Raw genomic sequence first — 25,865 nt, 5'->3', positions numbered from 1 at the left:
GTATTTTTCAGATTTGCATTCATATACATTTATATTTCATCGTGAAGGTACTTGTCCTTGAAATTCTGAGCTCAGAGGACCCAACCATCAGTAGGCCCAGGGGCCTTCCCCAGCACACAGGGATCGCTACTTCATGCCGCTGCTTAGTGTTTTACTCAAGAGGCTGCAAGTCTTGGTAAAGTGGCCCAGGACTCGAGGTCAGTCTCAGGACATGTGAATTCTGACCTTGCCAAACACCAGCTAATCTTGTCTGGTCACTTTCTCTGCCAGGGAGCTTCTTTTTGCTCAACTCTCAAATGAGGAGTGACCAAATGCCATGTATTTGGGAGGCTGAGCAATAGGATGTGGAAATCTCAGTGGAAGCCTGGTGCTGGGGTTGTATTTCTCTCTGAGAGAAGAAGATGGAGCCTGCCTCCTCCCTTGCAGGCAGTGACCACAGCAGCATGGCCAGTTTCCACTGAGGCCGGCCTCTCTGTCTTTCCTCAGAGTGTGGAGCATGCAATGACATCATTGAATTGGTGCTGGGGGAGAAGCTGCAGTTCCAGGAGGGGAAACCGACAGAGAAGTCAACGTTAGTGGAGAAGCTCAAGTAAGGTGGGCTCTGTGCTGGGCGTCTGGTGGGAAGTTGTAGGAATGTCTGAAGGGGGCAAGGAACAACTCTGGGCCAGGAGAATGGCCCAAATTTTCATGGCAGCCACATGCATAGGAATTTGCATAACACGATTAGAGAACAATAACTGGTAAATTATGGACTCCAATTACTCAAAGTTTCCTTGACTCTTTTTTTAAAATAAAATGTATTGAGGTGAAATTCACATAACCTAAAGCTGACTAAATTCGACTGAACCATTCAGTGGCATTTAGGACATTCAGGATGTTGTGCAATCACTGCCCCATTTACCTTTAATCACAATCACTTCCTGACTGACTACAGTTTGTCAGACTTTCTCTGAAAAAAAGCTGTCTTTCTAAAGTTTTTGAGAAACCTCCACACTGTTTTCCACAATGGCTGCACCAATTTCTATTCCCAACAACAGTCTAGGAGGGTTTCTTTTTCTCCACCTCTATACGGAATGTATAAAATAAACCAAACAAAACAAACAGACTCATAGACACAGGAAATAAACTGGTGATTACCAGAGGGAGGAGGGGTTGGGGGTGGGTGAAATGGGTGAAGGGGATTAACAGGTACAACCTTTCAGTTATAAGATAAGTAAGTCATGGGGATGGAATGTAGAGCATAGGGACAGTAGTCCACAATATTGGAACAACTTTGCATGGTGACAGATGGTAGCTAGACTTATCGTGGTGATCATTTCATCATGTATATAAAGACCAAATCACTATGATGTACACCTGAAGCTAAGACGATATTGTATGTCACTTATACTCCCCCAAATGTTTCTTAAATGCTGTTTTCTTGGCACTGACCATCTCGTGTTCTTTCCAATTAGCACCAGCTCTGCCTGTCTACATTTCTGTGCCTGGATTTGTGTCCATTCAAAACCTCAGGCACTATGTGCATTTTTCCATGGAGTGGACATGGCCATCCAGTAAGGAAGTGAAGGGACATCTTTATGAAGCAGCTTTAGGGAGACATTTGGTTTGCTGAAAGAGGAAAACAGAAAAGGAATATCAAGGGATCCTACAGGAGCACTCTCGGATACACAGGAACACTTTGTTTTACCTTCTTGTTTCTCTTTGCCACAGGCAGTGTTACCACCTACAAACACAGGTTCTTTAACTGCCACACAAGAGGAGCCAAATGGAAACTGGGACACCAGGTTTATGGCAAGGAGAGGGCTTCTATTTTGGGTAACATAAGCCAGGAGATGAGGGTGAGCCCTCACATTTGTCTCATTTCATCTCATGTCCCTGAAAGAGGGGTGGTGAGCGCTTTTAAAAGTTTGTGAGAAATGTGATTGCTTGTAGATGGCAGAGGAAGTCGGTGGCCTTACTGGTCGGAGCTTTCCCACCAGCCTGCATTCGGCCTTGGGATGCTGTTTGCAGGGAGGAGGAGGAGATGATAAGGCACCCAGGTGTGGGACCTTGGCCACTTTTCTCCATGGCAGATAGTGTATTCTGGAGTCAGAAAGTAAGCAGGCAAAGAGTGCTTTGGTTTTAACCTCACATATGTTGGGTTTAATGCAGGGGAACTGAGATCAGGGCTGGCATCAATTCTCCCCTATTGTATGTTCATTTCTCAATCTTGAGGGATTTGGGGGTGATGACTGATCTATCTACTTCCTGCTAAATCAGGGCATAGGTTGTCCCATCTCATTGAACCAATCGTTTAATAAGGTGGCGATTCAGGTGGGCTCCTAAAGTTAGGCCTGTATTATGTAAGTAAGTAACCAGGTATTTAATAAGAAGCATTTCCAGAGAAACAGAAAGAAAAGAAAGAATGTTAATGGTTGGAGCAAATTATTAATTAGTTCATGAGCCCAGGCGGAAGTCAATTAAGATTCTTGGAAGTCATAGTCAAAGCATTTTCTTGTTTTGAGTAAGATTAGCCCTGAGCTATCATCCACCGCCAATCCTCCTCTTTTTGCTGAGGAAGACTGTCCCTGAGCTACCATCTCTGCCCATCTTCCTCTACTTTATATGTGGGACACCTGCCACAGCATGGCTTGACAAGTGGTACAAAGGTGCACACCCAGGATCTGAACCAGTGAACCCCAGGCCACTGAAGTGTAACGTGTGAACTTAACCACTGTGCCATCTGGCTGGCCCCACAGTCAAACCATTTTTTGTGGCTTGAAATGTCTCTGATGGTGTCCTCGGGCACTCAGGTACCTTTCTGAGTGGCTCACACAGCAGCAGGCATGAATCTCTCCTAAGTTTACATGAAGTCCTCCAGGTTCACTTTTAAAGGCTTCAGGAAAACGGCAGGTTTAGTTTTCAATGATTGCAAATGGAAATGACGGAAAAAAATGGAAAACATTATTTTGGAGATTTGTTATTTCAGATATTTGAGGAGAGTAGATGAATTCAGGATCCAGTCCAGATTACAGATGTAAAACAACAATTTCAAAGATAATTAATGGAGCCAGAATCTAATATTCATGAATGTGTATTTTAGTCTGTATTGAAACATAATTTTTCTCTCTAAAATTACCCTCCATTTTACCAAGCATAGCCAAATGAAGAATAACTGGGCTGTAAAATAAGTTTAGTTTTAATAAATTTGGCCCAATTATTTACATAAGTACAGCAAGAATAGCAATTGATCGTATCGGCTCTTTTAAATCTGTTTGGCTGGAAGTTCTTATAAGGAATCTCAGATTGAATTTTAAAGGCTTCTCAAGGCTAAGAAAGCCAGACCAAGCACTTGTCATCAGATTCCATGTGCCAATACCTACAGATTTGGGTGAATTCCTCTCTTCACAGGTCCCCAAAATATTGAGGTTCCTTGTACCTGCCAGTGGGAGTGACATTCTTTACTTGACCTTCCCAGGTTTCTGGGAACCCATAAGCAAGGGACCAGGCCAATATTTCCAAGTGTCATAAAATTATAATTATCCCTATCAGTTTACTTAGTTTTATGTAACCAATTCTTGATTTTCGGATGGCAGTTTCATGAGGCCATCAGTTATCCCATTAGAGTTCTGCAAAGTTTTACCCAGTTTAGTTTTATTATCTGAAACTTTCTCAGAAACCTGTATTCTAGAGTAAGCCCCAGAATCCTTTCCGTGAATTTCTTTAAAGATGAAAGATATTTGTAAAAACACCAGAGTAAAATAAAAACTGTCTGTAAATAATAAAAGACTTAATAATGGCAATTGACAAAGAAACTTGGCTATTTTTGGTGACACATAACATTCCGAGACAACAACCAGAATTATGGCTGACAATCAGGACAGGTCAGAATTATAGTAACTTTACACAATTTTTAAAACATTTATATCAATGACATTTACCCATATAATATCATAGGTCCCTATGAAACGATGTTTACTTATCCCTTTAACCACAGTGACAGTTAAAGAATTTTAGGTGAATGCAGAGAATGATATATTTGTAAGAAAAACCCTAGTGTCTGTGACTAAGGACCCGACAAAAACAATATAGGAAATTTATTCTGATAAAACTTTATCCTTTTACATCTATTTGGTTTACCTGTTCTCAACAATTATATTTACATCATCTACGAAAACCTCATGAGACATCGAACAAAATGAGCTGTTATTCTAAGTTATTACTCTTGTTGACAAATTTTGTAAGAGAGAGAGCATGAGCTCATTTGACGAGTAAACCCAGGCCGAATGTCTGCATTATATCCGCTGCTGATAACTCTGAGAACATGTCTATTTTAAATCAAACCAGCAAACTTAAACAGGCTTTTATTTACCAAAGTTCATTTTACATCCCGTTAAATAGCTTTGTCTTTTAGATGGTTCTGTATGTTAATTAAAGACTGTGTTCCGTTATAAGAGATTTTGAATCCTCTCTTTGAAGGGTGACCCCTCAGGTGGACTCATCTGAAACAGCGGTTCCCCAGAGTGGCCATTATAATTCCAAATTATCTCAAAAGTTTCCCTATTTTCAGTTGTTTCGTTTCAGATCAGGCATTTTGGGGGAGTTGAAGTGGCAAATGTCAGTGAGAGAAGAGAAAGAAGCAGCAGGCTTGGCTTCTGCCCTGGCATGTTTAATTATTTGATTATTTTTCTCTTAAAGAGGCAGTAAAATATTTCTTATTATCTTTAGAAGCATCAAAAGATTAAAATAGGCTTCCTGTTGTAGCTGGCTTGTTCCGATTGCATGTATCTGAGTAAACTGAAACTGCCTCATTTTGGCCATTGTAAAGTGAGATCTCCTCTACATCTTCAATTCACAGAGCCTGAAGGGTGGGTTTATAAGCTCTTGCAATATCAGGCAAGGGACACGTTCCCCAGCGACACATAATGTTTATTCCCACAACAGAATCTATAATACAATCCAGCAAAACAGATGTAATAGTTTTACAGAAGGTCTATTTACATACACCAACTTTTACAAACCTTTATCTTAATTTTTTCAACTCTTGTACCCCTAATTACAACTTATATTAGAATTCCATTCACAAGTTTTGGCATTACAATATTATGTAGGGAATGCATTCTCAGCTAGGCATAATATTTATTCCCAAAAAACATCCAGGCAAAGTTGACATAACCTCCTCATATAATATTAGGGTAAACACTTTAATCTTTATACTTGTACCAACCTGAGCAGCCTAATTGTTGCCCCAAACAAGTGTTGATAGGTTTCTCGCTGTGATTTCTGCCTACTGACTTTTAAAAATTTTTTCAAACTGGGGTAAATAGAACAGGTTTGTCTGGTATTCTTTAATGTTGGGGGGCCAATAGGGGGTCCCTTTAGCCCATCCAACCTTAGGCAGTGTTTTAGTAGAAGCTTCGTTTTGACTTTATTTTGTGTCTCTTCTATTCACCCTACTCTTTCTTTTTAATGACTAAAGATTGCCATCCTGTTGGAGTGAGTTCTGTCACTCTTCCCTTCTTCACTTCTCTTTGTTAACTTGATGTTTCCATTTGCATCTGTGAGACCACAAGAAGAAGCTGAGACCCCAAGTTTGATTACGTTTCTGAGATTAGTCATTGTATTTTCCTTTTAATTTGGTCTTTTCATAGGTACCAATACAACAGCGCTTTATGAAGACAGCTCTCTAAAAGTTTTCTAACATAAGGATCCATTGTTTGGCCATTTTCTCTCCAGAGTTTAAAGAATATTGTGGTCAAGCAGTGTCACAAAAGAAAATCACCTGTTTCAGACGTTGGCTTATAACTATAATTAGACCATCTACTCAGAATTAACCCCAATGAGCTCTGCTTGGCGACAGACAGCATGTTTCCCATTCTGATACACAGAGATCCAGACACAGAAAAACCAGACACCAGCGAACCAGTTCCCAGATGGAGGGCAGAAAGTCCTACAACTGTTCCCACTCCAAATGCGCGCCCAGACGGCCCCTCCGTGAATGGAAAGGACCCCAGATAGCCCTTCCATGAATGGAGGGGACCCCAAAAGAGGGGAAGGAAGTTCACGGGCATCTCCGAGGCAACTTACTCTATTTCAGAGTCCATCGACTTCCCAGAAGGAAGAAGAAGCAAACAAACCAATCTAGAACCTGTTTCCTTGCCATAAGAAAATGGGCCTAGGGTCAGTGGCTCCAAGGCAGATGAAAAGTGCTGGGGGCAGTCCCTAGGGCAAATGACCTAGGTGGCTGCTGGACTGCTTCCCAGGAAATCCCAGTTGGCCTGGGGCCATGGACCCGTGGACAAGAGCTTCCCGTTGGCTCATCAGATGGTTACCACCTACAAACATAGGTTCTTTACCCGCCACACAAGAGGGGCCCAATTAAAACTGGAACACCAGGCTTATGGCAAGGAAAGGGGTTTTATTTTGGGTGACATGAGCCAGGAGATGAGAGCGAGCCCTCACATTTGTCTCATTTCATCTCGTCTCACTGAAAGAGGGGAGGAGAGGGGGTTTTTAAAGTTTTGTGAGGATTGTGGCTGCTTGTAGATGGTGGGGGGATTCACTGGCCTTGCTGGTCGGAACTTTCCCACCAGCCTGCATTCGGTCTGGGGACACTGTTTGCAGGGAGGAGGAGGAGATGATAGGGAACCCAGGTGGGTGAGCTTGGCTGTTTGTCTCCATGGCGGATGGTATATTCTGGATCCAGGGAGTAAGCAGGGAAAGAGTGCTTTGGTTTTAGCCCCACATATGCTGGGTTTAATGTAGGGGGACTGATATCAGGGCTGGCACCAGCAGGTTGCCATACATGTGCCAGAATTCTGCTACAATAGCTCCCTGGGGAATGTTCTCACAGAAATCTCCATTAAAAATCTTATAATCTATGGTTCGACTCTTTGCATGTTTAAATGGTCTCTTCTGTGCCACCCTAGGAAATATGATGTCCTAATCCAAGATCAGGCTCAAGAGCTGGCCCAGTTACGGCAAACCATAGAGAAAGGCATAGAGGTCTCTGTGCTCCTCAAGCAGCACCTCAGGAACCTTCTCACCCACGATGACCCTACCAACTTCCAGGGTCAGGGCTTTCAAGAGCGACTGGCTGAGGGATGCAGGCTGGCGGAGCGCCTTGGCCGAAAGCTCAGCCCAGGTAAGGCAGTCGTGTGCCCTGATTGCACTGAGCTGCTCCAAGAGATTCCACTCACAAGGATTTTTTTTCTTTTTAACCTGTCGCTCTGGTTCTCATGTCCCATTTGGGGCCATCACGGGACCAGCACTGGCGGGGTGGGAACAGAGAGGAGAAATGCACTGGGTACAGGCCACAGTGGTCCAACTAGATGTTTCTTTCCTGATGGACAGTGAATCACATTAATTGAGTTCTGAGTGTTGAACCCCCTTTTCATAGCTGGAATCAATCTCACTTGGTTGTGGTGTATAATTCTTTTTATACTTTCTTGGATCCAATTTGTCAAATCTTGTTGATGATTTTGGCACCTATGTTCGTGAGACTGATTGGCCTGTAGTTTTCCTTTTCGTAACATCTTCGTCTGGTTTTTGTATTAGGAGAATGCTGACTTCATAGAATGTGTTAGGATGTATTTCCTCTGTTTCTATTTTCCGGAAGAGATTGTAGAGAACTGGCCTAATTTCTTCCTTAAATATTTGATAGAATTCACCAGTGAATTTATCTGGGCCTGGTGCTTTCTGTTTTGGAAGATTCTTTCGTTGTTTCAATTTCTGTAGTAGATATAAGCCTATTCAGATGATCTGTTTCTCCTTGTGGGAATTTTGGTAGACTGTGTGTTTCAAGTAATGGATCCATTTCAAACTTCAGGGCACAGATCGGTTCCTAACATTCCTTGATTATCCATTTGATGTCCATGGGATCAGTAGTGCCAGTCCCTCTTTCATTTTTCATATGAGTAACCTGTATCTTCTGTCTTTTTTCTCATTTCTTCTCAGCATAGTGCCTGCCCTAGAGAATGTTCCATGTGAGCTTGAGAAGAATCTGTTTTCTTCCCTGGTTTGATGAAGAATTGTAGAAGTGTCAATTCTATCAATTTGATTGATGGTGCTGTGTGTTTCAACTATATCATTCCTGATTTTCTGCCTGCTGGATCTCTCTGTTTCTGACAGAGGGGTGTTGAAATCTCCAACTGTAATACTGGATTCATCTACTTCTCCTTGCAGGTCTCTGTTTTTGCCTCAGTTATTTTCTTGCTCTTCTCCTAGGTGCACCTTAAAAACTGTTATGTCTTTGGAGAATGGACCCCGTTTTGTTACATAATACCCCTCTGTATCCCTGATCATTTTCATTCGTCTGAAGTCTACTTTGTCTGAAATTGTTTGAGCTACCGCAGCTTTGTTTTGATCAGTGATAGCGTGGTATATCTTTCTCCATCCTGTTTCTCTTATTATATCTGTGTCTTTTTATTTAAAGTGGATTTCTTATACACAACTTCTAATTAAGTCTTATTTTTTCATCCACTCTGACAGTCTATCTTTTACTTGGTGCGTTTAGACCACTGACTTAGAAGGTTTTTGTTGATATACTTGGATTAATGTCTACCATATTAGTTACTGTTTTATATTCATTGTTCTTTTTCTTGGTTTCTCTTTTTTTGTCTTCCACTCTTTTTCTGTCTTCTCTGGTTGTAAAAAAGAATTTCATATGATTCCATTTTTTTCTCCTCTCTTGGCATATCAACTGTACTTTTATTTTTTCTTTCATCTTTTTCAGTGGTTGCCCTGGAGTTTGCAATGTACATTTAAAAATCATCCAAGTGCTCTTTCAAAGAACAGTATACTTTTTCATGCCTAGCACAAGTGCCTAATAACACAGTATTCCCAATTCATTCCACCCATCCGTTAGAGCATTACTGTCATTCATTTCACTTATCCATAAGCTGCTTATCCAAATCCATTATTGCTACTATGGTTTTGAACTGTTATCAGTTAGATCAATCAAGAAAAAGACAAATTATTGCATTTGAATTCATCGCTTCAAAATGCTCTTCCTTTCTTTGTGTAGATCCCAGTTTCTGACTTATATCATTTTCCTTTGTTCTGAGGAATTTCTTTCAACATTTCTTGCACGGCAGGCCTACTGGTGACAAATTCCTTCTATTCTTATTTGTGTAGGAATGTTGTCTTTTTCTCTTGCTTATGAAGGATAATTTACTGGATACAGAATTCGAGGTGGGCGGGGTTTTTTTCTTATACTCCCTTCTCTTCTTGCTTGCATGGTTTCAGAGAAGTCTGATATACCTCTTATCCTTACTCTTCTCTGGGTAAGATATTTTTTCCCTCTGCCTTCATTTAACTTTTCTTTTGTCTTTGATTTTCTGCATTTTGAATATGAGATTCTTTCCTAAGTGTATGCATTTTGGTATTTCCCTGGTTGGTATTCTCTGAGCTTCCTGGATCTGTGGTTCAATGTCTCTAATTCATTTTAGGGGATGCTGGCCCCACGGCCGAGTTGTTAAGTTCACACGCTCCACTCGGCAGTGCAGGGTTTGACTGATTCAGATCCTGGATGCGTACATGGCACTTCTCATTAAACCATAATGAGGTGGCATCCCATATGCCACGACCAAAGGAACCCACACTAGAATGTACAACTATGTGCTGGGGGCATTTGGGGAGAAAAGGCAGAAGAAAAAAAGAAGATGGGCAACAGTTGTTAGCTCAGCTGCCAATATTTAAAAAAAAAACCTTTGAGCGGCAAAAACTAAAAAAATTTTTAGGAAATTCTCAGTCATTATTGCTTCAAATACTTCTTCTGTGCTCCTTCTGATAGTCACATTACACATATTTACACATCTTGTGATTGTTCCAAGTTCTTGGATAATCTCTTCCTTGTCATTCTTTTTCCTCTTTACATTTCAGTTTTAGAAATTTCTATTGATATTTCTCCAAGCTCGCAGGTTCTTTCCTCAGCCGTGTCCAGTGTATTGCTGAACCTCTAAGGCACTCTTCATTTCTGTCCCAGTGTTTTTCATTTCTACCATCTCCTTTGGATTCTTTCTTAGAGTTCCCATCTTTCTACTTACCTTACCCATATGTTCTTGCATGCTGTCTACCTTTCCCTTTGGAGTCGTTAGCATATTAATCACTGTTGTTTTAAATTCCTGGTCTAGTAATTCCACCATGTCTGCCATTTTGGAGCCTGGTTCTAATGCTTATTTTCTTTCTTCAAACTGTGTTTTTTTGTCTCAAATATGTCTTTTAATGTTTTGTTAAAGCCAAACATGATATACTGGGTAAAGGATTTGAGGTAAGTAGGCCTTGGTGTGAAGTTTTGTCTTTATCTGGCTAGGGGTTAGGCTGGTTTTCCTGTTTATTGTAGCTGTGGATGTCAGAGGCTTAAATCTCCTCTAGAATTCTAGCTTTTGTGTCCTCCTCTGTCTTGAGTGTCCCTGGAGATTTCTGCTTAAATGAGGCCTGAGAACTTGCAGTTCTTTCAGTTGTATCCTTTCAGTTATATTCTTCTGTTATCATACAGGATCCCTATGGATGTGCTGGTAAGGTGTGTGTATGTGTGGAAAAATTCCATAGTCCTATGATCAGGTCTCAGTCTTTGAGTCAGCCTGTGTCCCTGGGCTGTGGCATTCACAGGAGCTTCTCCGGGTTCACCTTTCTGCTCTCTTCCATGGAAAAGGAAGGCTAAAGGGGCTGGAATTGGGTATTTCCTTTCCCCAAGGTCACTTGGGATGTGGTAAAATCCCAGTTGGTTAGGCTCTGGTCAAATAGTTTCTTTGAGAGCAGGCTTTGTCAAGAAAAACAAAATGCTCTGGATGTAGCTCCCAATAGGTACTTTCCTCTCATGCTGCCAGAAGTGTAAGGAAATTTTTCTCTTGTCTTCACTGTGAGAAACTGATAGGGCTCCTGGACATAAAACTCTCCAGAACTCTTGGGTTTATCCCATGACTGGGCCCCCTGATGCTTTTAACTCAAATTTCTCCACCCTGAGTCTCCAGCAATTAGTCAATACATGCTAAGTTTTCCTACTCTGGTCCTGGCTCCTGCCTAGGTTTCTGCTTCAATAAGTCGTAATTCTCTGTGTTTGCCTAGCCTGTCTGTATCTCCAGTTTGGGGGGCAGTGGTTTGCTCTCTGACCTTCATTCTCTGATGGATCTAAGAAGAGTGGTTGATTTTCAGTTTGTTCAGCTATTTTCTTGTTGTGAGGACAGGAGTGGTGACTTCCAAGATCCTTACATGTTGGACCAGAAACTGGAAGTCTCCTTAGACATCTTGAGGGGAGACTGAGAGGATTGCTTATGGTCTGCTTAGAGAAAGTTCCCACTGTGTTTGAGAGCCAGCTTTATGTCAAGACAAACAATATAGTTGTAGAAGTCCAGAGGGAATCTGGTAAAGTACATGTTGATCTTGGGAACAAAAGACGTTTCTAACATTTTTTCCAGTTTCACGTACAGCATGCCATCAGGGAAACTGTCTGATGGATCATAAGAACAAGAAAGGGCATTCGTTTAATACAAATAAGAGACCTTTCAGTATGATTCTCTCAGTGTATCCTGAAATTGTACTTGGGTATTTATGTCTTCATGACCAGACAGGCCATTGTGTTTACAATGAGTGGCATGGAACTCCTTAGTGCCTGCTGGACATTTCTGAATTTGGAATTTCTCAATTTGTCTGCAGAAAATCATGCAGAGGAAGAGAACAAAGAAGAAAAAGCATCAGTGGACCCCAGGTAACAAGGAATGATCAGGGCCTGGAAGAGGATGGGTAAAATATGAGGATGGTTCCCAAATAAAGACCAAGAGGTCAAGACTAGCCACAGATTTCTAAGGCAAAAGTGACAGGAACTGCTGGTTGAATTATTCCATTCACTTAACCAATCAGGAAATAGCCTTCTAAAAAGTTTGTCATTTGCTTTTGTGATACTTGTCATTCTTACGTAAGGGAAATGAACCAGTCTCGGGGAATTTGTTGTAGTCTCAGAATCCATCTGTTCTCTCCTCTGTGGCTAAACCTAAGATGAAATGGATATCTGCTTTCTGCATGGTGGGATTTAGCTTGTTGGCGTGCATTTCATAGCAAGAAATGTAATCAGACCAAAAAAATCATGTCCTTCACAATATTGATAGAAAGAAGTCTAGAAGGCACAATGTCTCTGGGCAACTATGATGTGTCAGGAACGTGTGTTCCTTGGGTGGCAGTGTGTAAAATTCAACACCATTTCTGCACACGGTTGAGCCACTGTTCTGGTTCTCTGTGTTTGCTGAGTGCAGTTTCTGTACCATACAGGTAGAGTTGATTCTCCTTCCTCATTTAGTGCTATCTGGCCAGTTCACTGAGCGCCCACTCCCCTCTCTCCTGCCCTCAGGGGCAGCCAGAACATGCCCTCATCATAGGAGGATTGTTTACCTTCTCTTTGAGGGGACTGTCCCTCACTTTCTGTGACCACTCTCTCTACCACCAATCAGGACCACCTGGGACTCTGGCATTCAATCCTTCTTGGTTTCATCATATCCTTTTTCCCCTAGCCTGAGAACAGAGCTACAGGAAAAAGAGAGTGTGAATGAAGCCCTGATGGGTTCAGTGGATGAAGGCCCTATGACTTCTTCCAGTCACCAGTACCCGTCTGGTTCACACGAGCCTCCCAACACCAATGTTTTCTTGTCTTAGGAGCATGAAGACTTCTCTGCTCTGGTTGCAGCTACTGAGTACTCTCATCAACAAGAGAAGAAAGCTCCAACAGGTCTCCAAGGTAGTGTCCATATTCATGTTCTCCACGTCCCTGTACAGGTCAAGATATGTCATCTCTTCAGTCTGGCCCTGAGAACTTAACTTGGTTTGAATCAGAATCTAGGACTCAGTTTTAAGCATACACATCAGGTGGGTCAGGTAGTTCAACACTCTTCCGAGTCCCAGGCCAAATCTCTGTCATCCCCGTTACCATGCCTGCTCCACTCCAAACAGCAGTCTCTGTCTCCTCTAAGTTGGTTTATCCTCAGTAGGGAGCCATTGAAGTGTCAAAAGATAAACACCTCTTGAATGTGTCTGGAATTTTCCCTGAATGCGTGGTGTGAACCCTGGGATCCTCCACCACTTTGTAGAGCAAGAATCCTGTTCTCTAGGTGGCACCATAGATTCTTTCCTATTTTTGAGTAAGTTTCATCCATCAGTCTAGTCTCGGTGTATAACTTCATCCAAACCAACAGCAGCCAGCATATCTGATGGAGTTAGAGCAGAATCTTGCAGGAGCCTTTCCAGAAACCAACTAGATGAGCTCCTCATGACCTCTGTAAGAATATGTAGAACTCTTTGCCCAGGTTCAGGGAAGAGAACTTCGTTGTAGTGATCTGCTAATTCAGAGACAGTCTGCCCTATGACTCAGGAAAGGAAGCCTGGTCACTTTTCAGAAGACCCAACCTGAGGCCTCCTGGAATATTCTCAGGCTATCCTGTTCTCACGCTGAGAATACTTATGTCCCTGTGTTTAAACAGGCCCCTGGCTTGGTGATGTGTCAAGAAGCAACTTTTTATTATGACTGGCCCTGTCCAAATTTATTTGCAGAAATTCAAAAAGATCAGAAGGATGAGGAAAGAGACAAGCCAACAGCCCCCAGGTAACTGATAATCCTGGTTGTGGAAGCAATGGTGACATCTGAAGATCTCAAATCCAGGGGAAATTAGAAAGTACCAGTAGACCTATTTCATCCCATCAAACTACGATGAATTACCCCTTTTAAGAATGCTGTCTATTTTCTTTGGACTTGTCCTGTTAGTTTCCACTTGGTATTAATTTCTCAAGTTTAAGAACCTAGAATCAGTTTGACACAAGGCAAACTAACCAATCTTAGAGATTTCCTGCACTCAGGGAGACCATGTGTCCTCTCTTGTTTGGGGAAAACTAAGATAAGATGCATAACTTCTGTCTGCACATTTGGCCTGTTTAATGCTGAGGATTTCATAGCATGACATATAGCTAGACAAAAGTGTGTATATGGTATTACAGTATTGAGAGAAACAGGCCTAGAAGGCACAAGACGTCTGGGAGCCCACAATGCCCCAGGAGCCTTTACTCACTGGGCCTCTGTAAGAAAAGTGGAACAGAAGTTATGCTTTGGAGTTGTAGGAACTCCTGTGGTTCTCGTTGTGTGCTCTGTGTCATGACTGTGCCATAGAGGAGAGCTGAGTCTCCTTCCTCATTAGCATTATCTGGACAGGGCAGTGAACACCTGCTGCCCTCCCTCCCCCCACTACAGCAGCCTCACTTAGTTGCAGTCATAGAAGGACTGTTATCTTCTTCCTATTTCAAGGGGTGCCCTCTTTACCTTCTGTGACCTCTCCCTTAGTCTTCCAATCAGAAGCAGTTGGGAAGTTGTGGTGTCCAGTCTTTCCTTGTTTAATATATCCTGTTATGTTTGTGCCTCTGGGCTCGGCAGGGAGCTCCAGGAGGAGGAGGAAATGAATGATGCGTGTCAGGATTCTTTGGATGAACAGTATTTGACTCTTGCCAGTCACCATGACTTGTCTGAATCCTGCCACCCTCCCGACAGTCCCACCATCCCATCTGATGAGCATGAAATCTACTCTTGCCTGGATGGAGCCCATGAGTACTCTTTTGTAAAGAAGACAAGCTCTGAATGGTCTGCCAGGTAGCCTCCATGTTCTTTGTGCTCACACCTCTGTCCAGGTACAGAAATGTCTCTTTGATGGCAGGCCTTGGAGACCCATCCTGGTTTGAATCAGAATCTAAGATTCAGTTGTAAGCACAGACACCGGGTGGGTCAAGTAGCTGTACACCCTTCCAAGTCCCAGATCAAATCTCTGTCACCCTGGGACCCAATGCCAAGCACAGGGTGGTGAACACCAGGTAAACCAGAGTGGGGAGATTGAAGAGATCATAACACTCTTCCAGCCACCACTGATGCTTGTGCACAGCAGGAGTCTCCATGAGCTCCTATAAAGATGGGCCCTCTGCTCTCTCCTGTAATTTTCTTCCTAATTGAGTTCCTGAACTGAGCATTAATGACTGTCCAAGTAGGGTGGTAGTCTTGCCTATCTCTTTGAAGATGTTGTTACCATGGTTCCTCAGCTCTGGACTCTGGTCCTTCTCACCTCTGAGCTATCTTGTCCTTGCTCAGGAACAAGACAAAGATACCTGTGTCTTTCCATGTCTGGAGTTTTCTCTGAAATCAAGGCATGCGCCCTGGTACCCCCACCTCTATGAACCACCCAGGATCCTGGCCTCTCGAAAGCACCAAACACGCTTTCCTCCGCGGGGCCTAGGGATTCCATCCATCAGTCTCGTCTTGGTGTATAATCCCATCTGTCTCACCAAAGACCAGGGTGTCTGCTGGGGCCAAGCTGACTCTTTCAGCAACACCTATTGAAGGCTGCTAAAATGTTCCCTGTGATCTTTGGTGAAAAAAAGGACATATTTAAGTGTTTGCTCGACTCAGGGCAGAGGATATGGGTGTGATGATGTACCAGGGCTGGGCCAGTGTCTGACTAGACATTTCTGTATTTGTTTGCAGAAAATCATGAAGATGCGGAGTATGTAGAAGAGAGAGAACCACTGTCCAAAATGAACTATCAGGGGAGGGTAAAGGACAGGGAAACTATGGAAAGGGTCCTAGAAAGAACAAAGAATGCAAAGGTGACCACATCTGTGATGCAATGGTCACCCAAACCTGCAGATTGCACTCCTGTCATTCCCACAACCAACAACATAGCCCTCTTAATGGGGTTGTGCAGTCTTTTTCTGGTACTTGTGGAGTTAGTCTGAACCAAGGTGAACTAACTACTCTCATGGATTTCCTGTACACACGGACATCACGTGTCCACTCATGGATGGTTGGTTAAAAGGCAGGGTGAGATTCATATCCACTTACTGCAGAGTTCATCTTAGGTCGTTGGCAGGTATTTCACAGCAAGGAAGGTAACTAGACCCCCCAAAAATTGTATTATGTTAAATACTGAGAGAAGGTGGCCTAGAAGGTACAAAAACGCTGGAGTCGGCAATGCCTCAGGAGCTGGTATTGCCTGGCTACTGATGTAACTTTCAAAAATATTTATGCATTTGCCAAACATGTCCCAAAATTCTGTTTTGAAGGCAAATGGGCGAAGTTCTCACAGAAACCTCTGTGGAGGTCCTAAGAACCTTTCACTCAAATTCCAATTAAACGTTTTCCCTTCTAACCCACCATAGGGAGTTTGATTTTCTAATTGGAGTTCAGGCATGAGAGCTGACCCAGTTAAGCCTAAAGACATGGGAAGGAAGAGAGCTATCCGTCCTGCTTAATCAGAACCTCAAGGACCTCCTGGGCCGCAGTGAAATTAACAACCTCTGGGGTCAGGCCTTCCAAGAGCAATTGGCTGAGGGATGCAGGCTGTCCCAGGCCCTTGTCAGCAAGCTCAGCCCAGGAATGGGGCCACTGGCCCTGATTGCACTGAGCTCTCCAAGGTCCCCGGCTCACAAGAGCCTCCACTTCTCCCCTTGTAATGTTTTTGCCATTTGTCCTGGTTTCCACATCAGACGTGGGGTCATGACAGGACGAGGAGTGGCTGGGTGGGAGGACAGAGAGGAGAAATGTACAGGGTGGTGTTCCAAGTGCCTGCTTCCTCCATGATGGGCCATGGCCCTTGGGACAGGGGGCAGCCTTCACCGAGTGTTAGAGCACAGAAAGGCAGACATGATAGGAGGCAGCTAGTTAGGCTGAAAAGAGCCCTGAGCTAAGCGTGGGTGTTCCCAGGCTCCAGCCTGAGTTCTGTCTTTTCCAACAGTGGGCGAGGGACGGAAGTATCCTTCCTGGATTTCAGTTTCTTCATCTCTAACGTGATTAACACATGTGTTGCATGCTAGCTGTAGCATTCCAATAGGGAATGTCTATGAGTGTACTTTCACAATGCTAGAGTCACTCACTGGGGTTGATTTCAGTCCTGGGTATGATAGATCTGGTAGTGGGATGTGGGTTTACTCTAGAATACTTAGCAGTTAACGAGGTGAGAATTTTCCTGGTGAACAGTAGACGCAGACGTGGAAGTCCCCACGAAGGTCCAAGTCATGTGAGACTCGTGGGACAGAATTGCTTTTCCTCTCCTGAGAGAAAGGAGGAGGTTCTCTGTGAAAGGCATGATGAGACACAGAGTCACTGAGCTTGGGAACCAGCCTTGTGGCAGGAGGGAGGAGAGAGTGGGAGGAGCCCCTAGGAAAGCTGGAGAAGCATCTCTTGATCTGGGTAACAAAATCCATTTTTAACTCCTTGCCCAATTCAACCCAGAGCATGCCATTCTGGGATCCATCAGATCAGGGCCACTTTGCCTGATCGATCAGAATACCATGGCAGCCCATTTCCTTACAGACAAAACATGACACCTTTCTGAACTCATGTAGAGATAATTAGTGTCTCCAGGCCCAGAGAGGCACCTGTATTTGTAACGGGTGAAGTGGAACTAGCTAATGTCTAAATGGACTTTTCTCAATTTCTTTGCAGAAATCCATGAAGAGGAGGCTGAAGAACAACTGGGATCACTGACCCCCCAGGTAACAGTGAAGGATCAGAGGAGGGTAATGTACAAGTCAAATGCAGAGAGGGTTCTGGAAAGAACAGATGCAGAGGTCAAAAGTAGCTACTTGCCTGAAGCAAGGAGGCACAAAACTGGCTGATTGTGCTGGTCTCCTCCACTCCCCCCAACTGGTCGTCCATGTTCTTTGCAGCATGTGGAGTCTGTCTCACTCACAGTGAGGTAACCAGGCCTAGAGACGTCCTGCCCCTTCAGAGATGCCTTCTTCTCCTCCAGAGGGTCAAAACCCAGAGTAAGATCCATACCTGCTCTCTGTATGTGGGCCTGAGCTTGTTGGCAGGTATTTCATGACAAGGAAAGTCACCAGACTAAATAAAAATTCATATTTTGTCTCAACCTTTAGAGAAGGAGGCCTAGAAGTTACAAGATCTCTTAGAGTCTCCAGTGTCTCAGGAGCATGTATTTACTGGGTCACAGTGTATAAAATGCAAAAGGAAAGAAGAAAAAATGTGGTCCACCAAAAATGAGCAGATTTCTACTGGGAAGGCCTTTTGGGGATATTCTCACCGAAATCTCTCTCAAACTCCTTATCATCTCTCATCACCCTGTTTCCACTCTGAGGATTTCTCTTCCCTCCCGCCTTAGGAAATACCACTTCCTAATTCATGATCATGCATGAAAGCTGACCCAGATACGCCAGACATCACGGGAAGGAAGAGAGGTCTCTGTCCTCCTCCATCAGCACCTCAGGGACCTCCTCATCCACAGTGACCTTGGCAGCGACTGGGGACAGGGCTTCCGAGAACAACTGGCTGAGGGATGCAGGCTAGCAGAGCGCCTTGTCCACAAGCTTAGCCCAGGTAAGGCGGCCACATGCCCTGATTGCACTGAGGCTATCCAAGGTCCCTGGCTGACAAGAGCCTCCGCATCTCCCCTCATAATGATTTCGCCAGCTGTCCTAGTGTCCACATAGCACATGGAATCATGAGAGGACCATGGCTGTATGGGTGGGAGCAGAGGGGAGAAATGCACAGGGGGACGTCATAGTGCTCCAAGAGTCTGCTTCCTCCCTGAGGGACCGTGCCCTTTGGGGCAGGAGGCAGCCTCCACCCGGTGTCACACTGCAGAAAGGCGGGCGTGACAGGAGGCAGCCTGTTAGAGTGAAAAGAGTCCTGGACTGAGCATGACCTCCTCAGGCTCTTGCTTGAGCTCTGGCTTTTATAACTACAGGCGAGTGATTGACATCTCCTTCTGGGATTTCTGTTTCCTCATCTGTAAAATGGGTCAAAAGATGTCTTGCATGGTAGCTGTAACTATTAAAGAAGGGAAGGCTCATGAACGTACTTCAGAAAAGGATGATACTCCTAACCGTTTGGAGTTTATTTAGTTATAATCCTAAAATGTGGGGGCAGACACATTGATTTGTAATAGAACACTTTCCACAAAGAAAATTTTCCCCTCTAATGCTGTAAAAGACAATTTGGAGTTCCCCATGAAGTCCTGGGATGTGTGGAGATGTGAGTCATGGAGTTTTTTATCCTCCTTTTAGAGAAAGGAGTAAGGTCTATGTGGGAGTTCTGAGAGGACATAGAGTCACTGAGACTGGGAACCTGCTTTGTGGAAGGAGAGAGGATAGAACTAGAGAATTCCAGAGGGTAACTGGAAAAGTACCCGCTGATCTGGAGACAAAAGATATTTGATCTTTGCCCAGTGAAACTCAGAGCATGCCATCATGGGGACCCAGCAGATCAAGGACATTTTGCCTGATGGGTCAGTGCACCCTCCCAGGCCATTCCTTCAAAGTCAAACATGGGGCTGTCAGCACAATTCTCTCAGTGTGTCCTGACCTCATACACAGGTCATTGCTGTCCGTGCCCAGGCAGGCCTTTGTGTCTGTAACGGGTGAAGGGGCACTATTTCATCTCCGTCTGGACATTTCTGAATTTTGTTTGCAGAAAACCTGGAAGACGATGAAGATGAGGAAGAACAAGAATCACTGACCCCCCAGGTAACAATGAATGAAGAGGGGCTAATAAGCAAGGGTAAAGTGTGGGGAGAGTACCTGAAAGAAAGACCCTGAGGGCCAAATAGCCCCAGGTTTCACATGCAAGGGGGAACCAGCACTGCCCCTCCCCTGGTGCTGATTCGAGTCACTCCAGCAACGATGGCAAAGCCCTTTGAACGAGGTTGTCTGTTGTCTTTGTGGTACTTGTGGCCTCAATCTGACAAGGGGAACTAAGCAGTCTCAGGGATTTCCTGCCCTTAAAGAAATCCCTTGTTCTCTCTTGGAAGGCTAAAACAAGGATGAGATGCATGTCTGCTTTCCCGACTGTTGGCCTTAGGTCCTTCATAGGTATAGCGTCACCAGAAAAGGAGCTAGACAAAAATTAAAAAAAAAAAAAACAATAACATAAAGGTCACAGTATTGACAGAAAATGGCCTAGAAGGCACAAGATCTGTGGGAGTCCACAATGCCTCCGAAGCCTGTATTCACTCGGCTGCCATATGTAAATTCAGCACAATGTATTCACAAACTGGAAGCCATTGTATTGGTTCTCCGAGTGTGATGAGTCTGCCTTACAGGGAGAGTGCAGGCCCCATCATCATCTCGTTGTCTGGCCGGTGTACTGAGCACGTTCTGCTCACTCTCTTTTTTTCTCTCTCCCTCTCTCCTGTTCCAGGACAGCCAGGCTTTACCCCAGTCCCTTGGACCACCCTTCAATCAGAACCAGCTGGGATACTGTGATGTCTAATCCTTATTCATCTCTTCTTCTCTCTTCCCTCTCTTACCAGTCTGGAGAGGGAGCTGCAGGAGGCGAATGTGAATGAAATCCTTCAAGATCCATCAGTGAACAGAATTTGACTCCTTCCGGTCCTTGTGATCTGTCTGCCTCCGGGGAGCCCCTCAGAAGCACTGCCTTTCCATGTGATGAGCCTCAAGTCAGCTTGGCTCTGGAGGCAGCCAGTGAGTACTCCTATTATAAAGCAGATAAATCCAAGTGGTCTCCCAGTTAGCCTCCATATTTTTTCAAGCTCACCACGGCTGGCCATGTAGAGAGATATACTTTCTGCAGGCTCTTGGACCAAGTTTTAAGTACAGATTTCAGGAGGGCTTCAGAGCTGTGCTGTCAGCCTGTCCCTCAGTGGCATCTGCAAGCCATTTTTCCCCAAGTGAGAGAGAGAAGGGATCATGACCACCTCACAGCCACCAGTACAGCAGGGGCACAGTAGGTATTTGTCAGACCTCTTTCTTTAAGATGACACATCTCATCTCCTGCAGTGTTTTTGCTAATTGCGTTTCCTGAGCAGTGTCTCCCACTCTTCTCTGGCCATCCACACATGGAACAGTTTTACTCAATTATTCTGGAGGTCTGTTCTCATGATTTTGGGTTCAAAGCTGATTCTCTACTTCCTCTGGGGTGACTACCTCCCTCTGAAGATTTAAAAACGAGATCCTGGATGCCCCATCCTGCCTGTGCCCCTTGGTTTCAGTGAAGCCAAAGCTCTGGCTCTGGTTTCCCCTCCTCCATAAATGGCCATGGGTTTCATTCTTTGTGTAGGCTCAGTGACTTCTTCCATGTGTGGGTTAGAGCTTCAAGCATGAGTCACGTCTCAGTGTTTTACTATCATGTAAATGTCAACAACCAGTGTGCCTGATAGGACCCTCGTTTAACTTATGAGCAAAGAAGAACATGAGGCCACAGGACAGAAGGACTACAAAGGTGGGGGGGGGAGGAGTCTGCATGTGTATAGTTGGACCATGATGAGAACAGGACTTCTGGGTGATTAGATTATTCAGACGTTTGATCGTGTGGAGATGATAGGATCAGAGAAGCAGAAGGAGATTCATGGATCCAGGTGTCAGTGATGAGAGTCTCATAGAGTGTGTTGTCAGGAATCTACATGGTAACACCATCCCAAATGACATTTTATGAAACATGTAAAATAAACACTTGTGGCAAATAGGATGTGCAGAGTGGAGGAGAAAGGGGAACCCACAGTATTTTTAGAAAGCTCTCAAGTGGTTTTTATGCAGCTAGAGATAAGAAGAACCCTTTGTCTCCTATGACCTCAGGTTCAGCATAGAAATGTGCCAAACATTTCAGTGCTTCATTGAAATGTCTGAGTGTCCATCAGTCCTTGATGGAATTGTATTCCTCTCTCAACTGTACTATCTGTATAACATGCAAGAAAATCAAGAAGAAAAAGAGGTAGATGAATGGATTCGCTTTAGAACAACTCTACTTGGAAAAGAGTTTCTCCAACTTTTTAGAATACAAGATAAAATGAGAAATAAACATTACATAGAAACCCAGTTTACAGATAACAATGCCTCCCTATTACAAATAACAGAATTTAATACTTTCTTTAATTTTTTTCTTTTCTTTTTTTTTTTGTGGTGAGGAAGATTGGCCCTGAGCTAACTTCTGTTACCAATCTTCCTCTTTTTCGTTGAGGAATATCGTAGCTGAGCTAACATGTGTGCCAATCTTACTCTATTTTGTATGTGGGAGTCTGCCACAGAATGGCTTAATGAGTGGGGTGTCTGTCCATGCCTGGGATCTGAACCCGGGAACCCCGGGCCACCCAAGCAGAGGGTGCAAACTTAACCACTACGTCACCATGCCAGTCCCTTCTTTCATATTTATAATGTAAAACTTGAAGTTCACATTCCATCAAATGGAAATCAAGTCCAATGGGTTCGATACTACACAGTTGGAAAATTTTACTATTGATCAATTTTTGTCATTAAGTAAAATCCTCAAAGAGAACCATTATATTCATTCCCCTAAAGAAAATATAATAGTAAATAAACTGAACGTTAGGAAAATGAGTTAGGTTTATGCTTCTTTATGCCATTGTTTACACTGGCGTAAATCCTGAAAAGGAACCTTTCCCGAGGGAGTGCTTTAGGGGAATCAAAGGGCGGGTGGAAGAGAACCTAGTCAAACCAGTTGCCTTACGCATTGCCTTCAGAGACTTTCTGGTCTAGACCTTGAGACTATTCCTAGCAATGGCCTAAGGTGTATCCTGGTGTGGAATCAACAGGAGGACTGAAGGAAAACGAGTGCATCCATGGTTATACTCCTTGCTGTTTTTTTGCTAATTCTATTGTGAATTTCTCCTTGTGGGGTTCTTCCTCAGTCACTCTGGAGAATATTTCTCTGTAAAGCCTTACTCTCATCCAGCCAAGGTGACCCAACAGTATCTACTCCTTGTCAACACCTCTGGACTGGAGACTTTCCTCTCACCTTCCCTGAAATGTACACAAAGGGAGAGGCCTGACTTCTGGCCCGAGGGTTGTCAATAACGGCTCAGGTGGCTGTAGTTAGGCCTCAGCCCCCTCGCATCCCCACTCCTCATCTGCAGAAGTTGGAACTGGATTTGGATATATTCTGAGGTCCCTGTAGGCTCTTTCATTCCAGACCTCTTCCCATCGCCTGCCCTTCCTCCCCAGAGTACTGGGACAGAGAGAGAAAGAGGGTGTGCCTCTCTGCCAAGGGTCCTCTCCTTCCGACAGCAGTCTGCTTCTGAATGTGTGTGATGGATGCTGAGCACATCCCTCCCTGGGAGGTGTGAGACAACCATCCCTTTGCTCCAGACGAAGGGGATTCAGGAGTGAAGTGGCTGCTGAGGATAGGGTGGTGGGGATCTGGCTAAGGCTCAGCAGACGCTCTGTTCTCAGACGTCACCAGCTCCTGGTGGGCGAGGACAGGGGTCCCTGGATCCTGCACCATGGACTGGATGGAAGTTTAGGGAGGTTCTTCTTCTAACTTTGGATCTTACTTTCCCCTTCAGCTCCTCCTCCCAGTAGGAGCTCAGCTTAGTCCTGGCCTCTGTCACCATGTAGCCGGCCCTCCAGGCTCAGCTCGCAGCAGGACCTGACAAACACTCACACTGGGTTGTTTTTGCTCTCTCTCTCAGATACCAAGTACTTCTGAAACCAAGAAAAGAAGAAACCCCATTATGAAAAGTCGCTTTTCCACTGGATGAAACACATCTAAAACAGCCAATCCAGTTCCAGCCCAAACAGAACACCAGAGGGATCCTTTGCTGAGAATCCACATCACTACCACAAACCACTCTCCAGGATGTTTACTCCAAAAGCCTGCTTCGATGGGAGCAATCCCAGCCCCTCAGCCTCCAGTTGTGGTACATCGCGAAGGAGCCCAATGCCTAGATGCACACACGGTTCTGAGAGACCTTAACCCTCGCTCCTCTCAATTCCCATCCCCTACGAAACCAGAATCAGGAGCAAGTGGGAAAAGACAACATGTCGAACCGGACGTTCTTTGCCACCAGCAGGGCTGTGCTAGGAGCAGGCAGCAGTAACCATGCAGTGTTCTTGTTGAGAATGTGCAGGCTGAATTTCATCATGAGGTCATCAGACAACTGCAGGATGTAGACCATTGAACAAGACAACTGGCCTTTCTTCCAACAGTCAGTGCCACCACAAAGACAATGACAAAGAGGAGAAGAGATATTTTGGGTTCCTAAGGACTGAAAAGATTATGTAATTATATTTCTTTAGTCCTTTTGGACCAAAAATATCTCCTCACCTTTTTGTGGTTGTCTGTGGTGGTGGTGACGTGGCCTTGTTTGCAGGGGACAGGTCAGTTGTCCGGTTCAGTGGTCTACATTCTGAAGTTGTCTGACCATTTCCTCATGATTAAATTCAGACTCACCCTTCTGCCAAGAACACTATACAGTTAGTTTCTGCTGTGAGCGTCCTAGCGCAGCCCCCTGGAGACCAAGGATGTCTAGTTTATCCACCACCGTTACTGTGAGACTAGCATGGGTCACTTTGTTCTGGAGGGCCTAACGAGACCAGTTCATTGTAAAGACACATTTTTCTCTTCTATCATTAGTAATTTGATGAGTAGTGGTTTGAGAATGTTTGAATATCCTCTTCTCTAAAGATCTTTCTCTGAAATTTTTACCATCGTTAAATAGCCCTGCTGTGTGTCACTTATCGTATTCCTGTTTGTACACTGGAGATTTTCTCATTTCATCATTCCTCTATGCTTGGAGCTGCTGGCACAGTGCTGTGGAAAAGAACTTTCCCTCCCCCTATCGTACCATTAAAGTTTCTGTTGTGACTGTCACTGTGGACTCGTGAATGTTTTCCATTCATCAGCCTAATCCATTATACTCAGGATTGATTTTGTTGGATATGGATTTAAGTCAATTGAAATATTCTTGTTCCTCCTGTTCATACTTATGTGCCAAAGCTTCCCCCATGAATAAAATTTCCTCAGTCATCTCTTATTGGGTAGAGTTGGTCCTGAAAAGACTTCCCGTGATGGAATCAGGACCCCCCGGGGGTTGCATATTTAACTCTCTTGTTCTGCTCCCTGATGCACGGACAGCTTGGCAGAATGTAAAGGACTTCCCCACAATGACTCTTATTCAGATTTTAAAAAATATTGTCTTGCTCTGTTTGTTCTGTTGAGATGGAGAATGTAAATCCATTTTCTCCCAGTTGTATGTGAATTGGCTTTGAGGGGTGGGGAAGTTTGGGAAGGTCTGAAACTTGAGAGGAATTTGTTTTTCTTTTTTTTAAGTCTTTTAGTTCTAAGAGGATAGAACTTGGAGTTCACCATTCCAGTCTATTTCTCCCAGGTATCTATGATTTTCTCTCTGATCCTTTCTCAATATCTTTTCTTCACTTTTGTTCTGCTTGATACTTTCTTTACTCAATGTCTCTTATAATTTTGAACAAATATGCTGCCCTTATGAAACTTGCCATTTAGCCTTTTTTCAGAGAATTTTCTTTTGCTTCATTTTTTTCCTTGGTTCTGCTAATTCTAGCTTCTCATTTCCTGTTTTGTACCCAGTTCTCTTTTGAGTATTTATGTGAAATTTTGTTTCTTCGTATCCACAAATTATTTGTCAGGAACATTTAATTCAGTTAAGGATGTCATTTTATAGTGACCCTATGTTTGCTCATTGCTTTCGAGGGGAATTTTTTCATGAGCTGAACTCTTTGACTCTCTAGTTCTGGTTTTTTCTTCAGTCATTTCTTAGGTCTGGATCTCTCTCTTTGGTGCAATTCGTCTAAGAGACGTGAGGTTACTTATTAAACGATTGGTTCAATGAGATGGGACAACCTATGCCCTGATTTAGCAGGAAGTAGATAGATCAGTCATCACCCCCAAATCCCTCAAGATTGAGAAATGAACATACAATAGGGGAGAATTGATGCCAGCCCTGATCTCAGTTCCCCTGCATTAAACCCAACATATGTGAGGTTAAAACCAAAGCACTCTTTGCCTGCTTACTTTCTGACTCCAGAATACACTATCTGCCATGGAGAAAAGTGGCCAAGGTCCCACACCTGGGTGCCTTATCATCTCCTCCTCCTCCCTGCAAACAGCATCCCAAGGCCGAATG

At 44.0% G+C, this 25,865-nt stretch overlaps 1 protein-coding gene across 1 annotated transcript; it reads left to right on the top strand.

Moving 5' to 3' along the window:
• The first annotated feature begins 344 nt into the window (after window positions 1–344).
• Window positions 345–24,576, top strand: LOC123288017 (NBPF family member NBPF6-like). Its single transcript, XM_070486366.1, has 11 exons — window positions 345–589; window positions 6,909–7,123; window positions 11,635–11,686; window positions 12,625–12,706; window positions 13,446–13,567; window positions 14,387–14,599; window positions 17,441–17,490; window positions 18,117–18,331; window positions 19,427–19,479; window positions 20,265–20,436; window positions 23,397–24,576. The coding sequence occupies exons 4-7, from the start codon at window positions 12,629–12,631 to the stop codon at window positions 17,448–17,450; spliced, it is 423 nt and encodes a 140-aa protein (XP_070342467.1). The 5' UTR covers window positions 345–589; window positions 6,909–7,123; window positions 11,635–11,686; window positions 12,625–12,628; the 3' UTR covers window positions 17,451–17,490; window positions 18,117–18,331; window positions 19,427–19,479; window positions 20,265–20,436; window positions 23,397–24,576.
• Window positions 24,577–25,865: the final 1,289 nt, after the last annotated feature.

Source organism: Equus asinus, chromosome 16 (genome assembly GCF_041296235.1).
Source record: "Equus asinus isolate D_3611 breed Donkey chromosome 16, EquAss-T2T_v2, whole genome shotgun sequence".
Classification (NCBI taxonomy): domain Eukaryota; kingdom Metazoa; phylum Chordata; class Mammalia; order Perissodactyla; family Equidae; genus Equus; species Equus asinus.
Note: the sequence above shows the minus strand (reverse complement) of the source record. Positions and strands in the feature narration are given on the sequence as shown.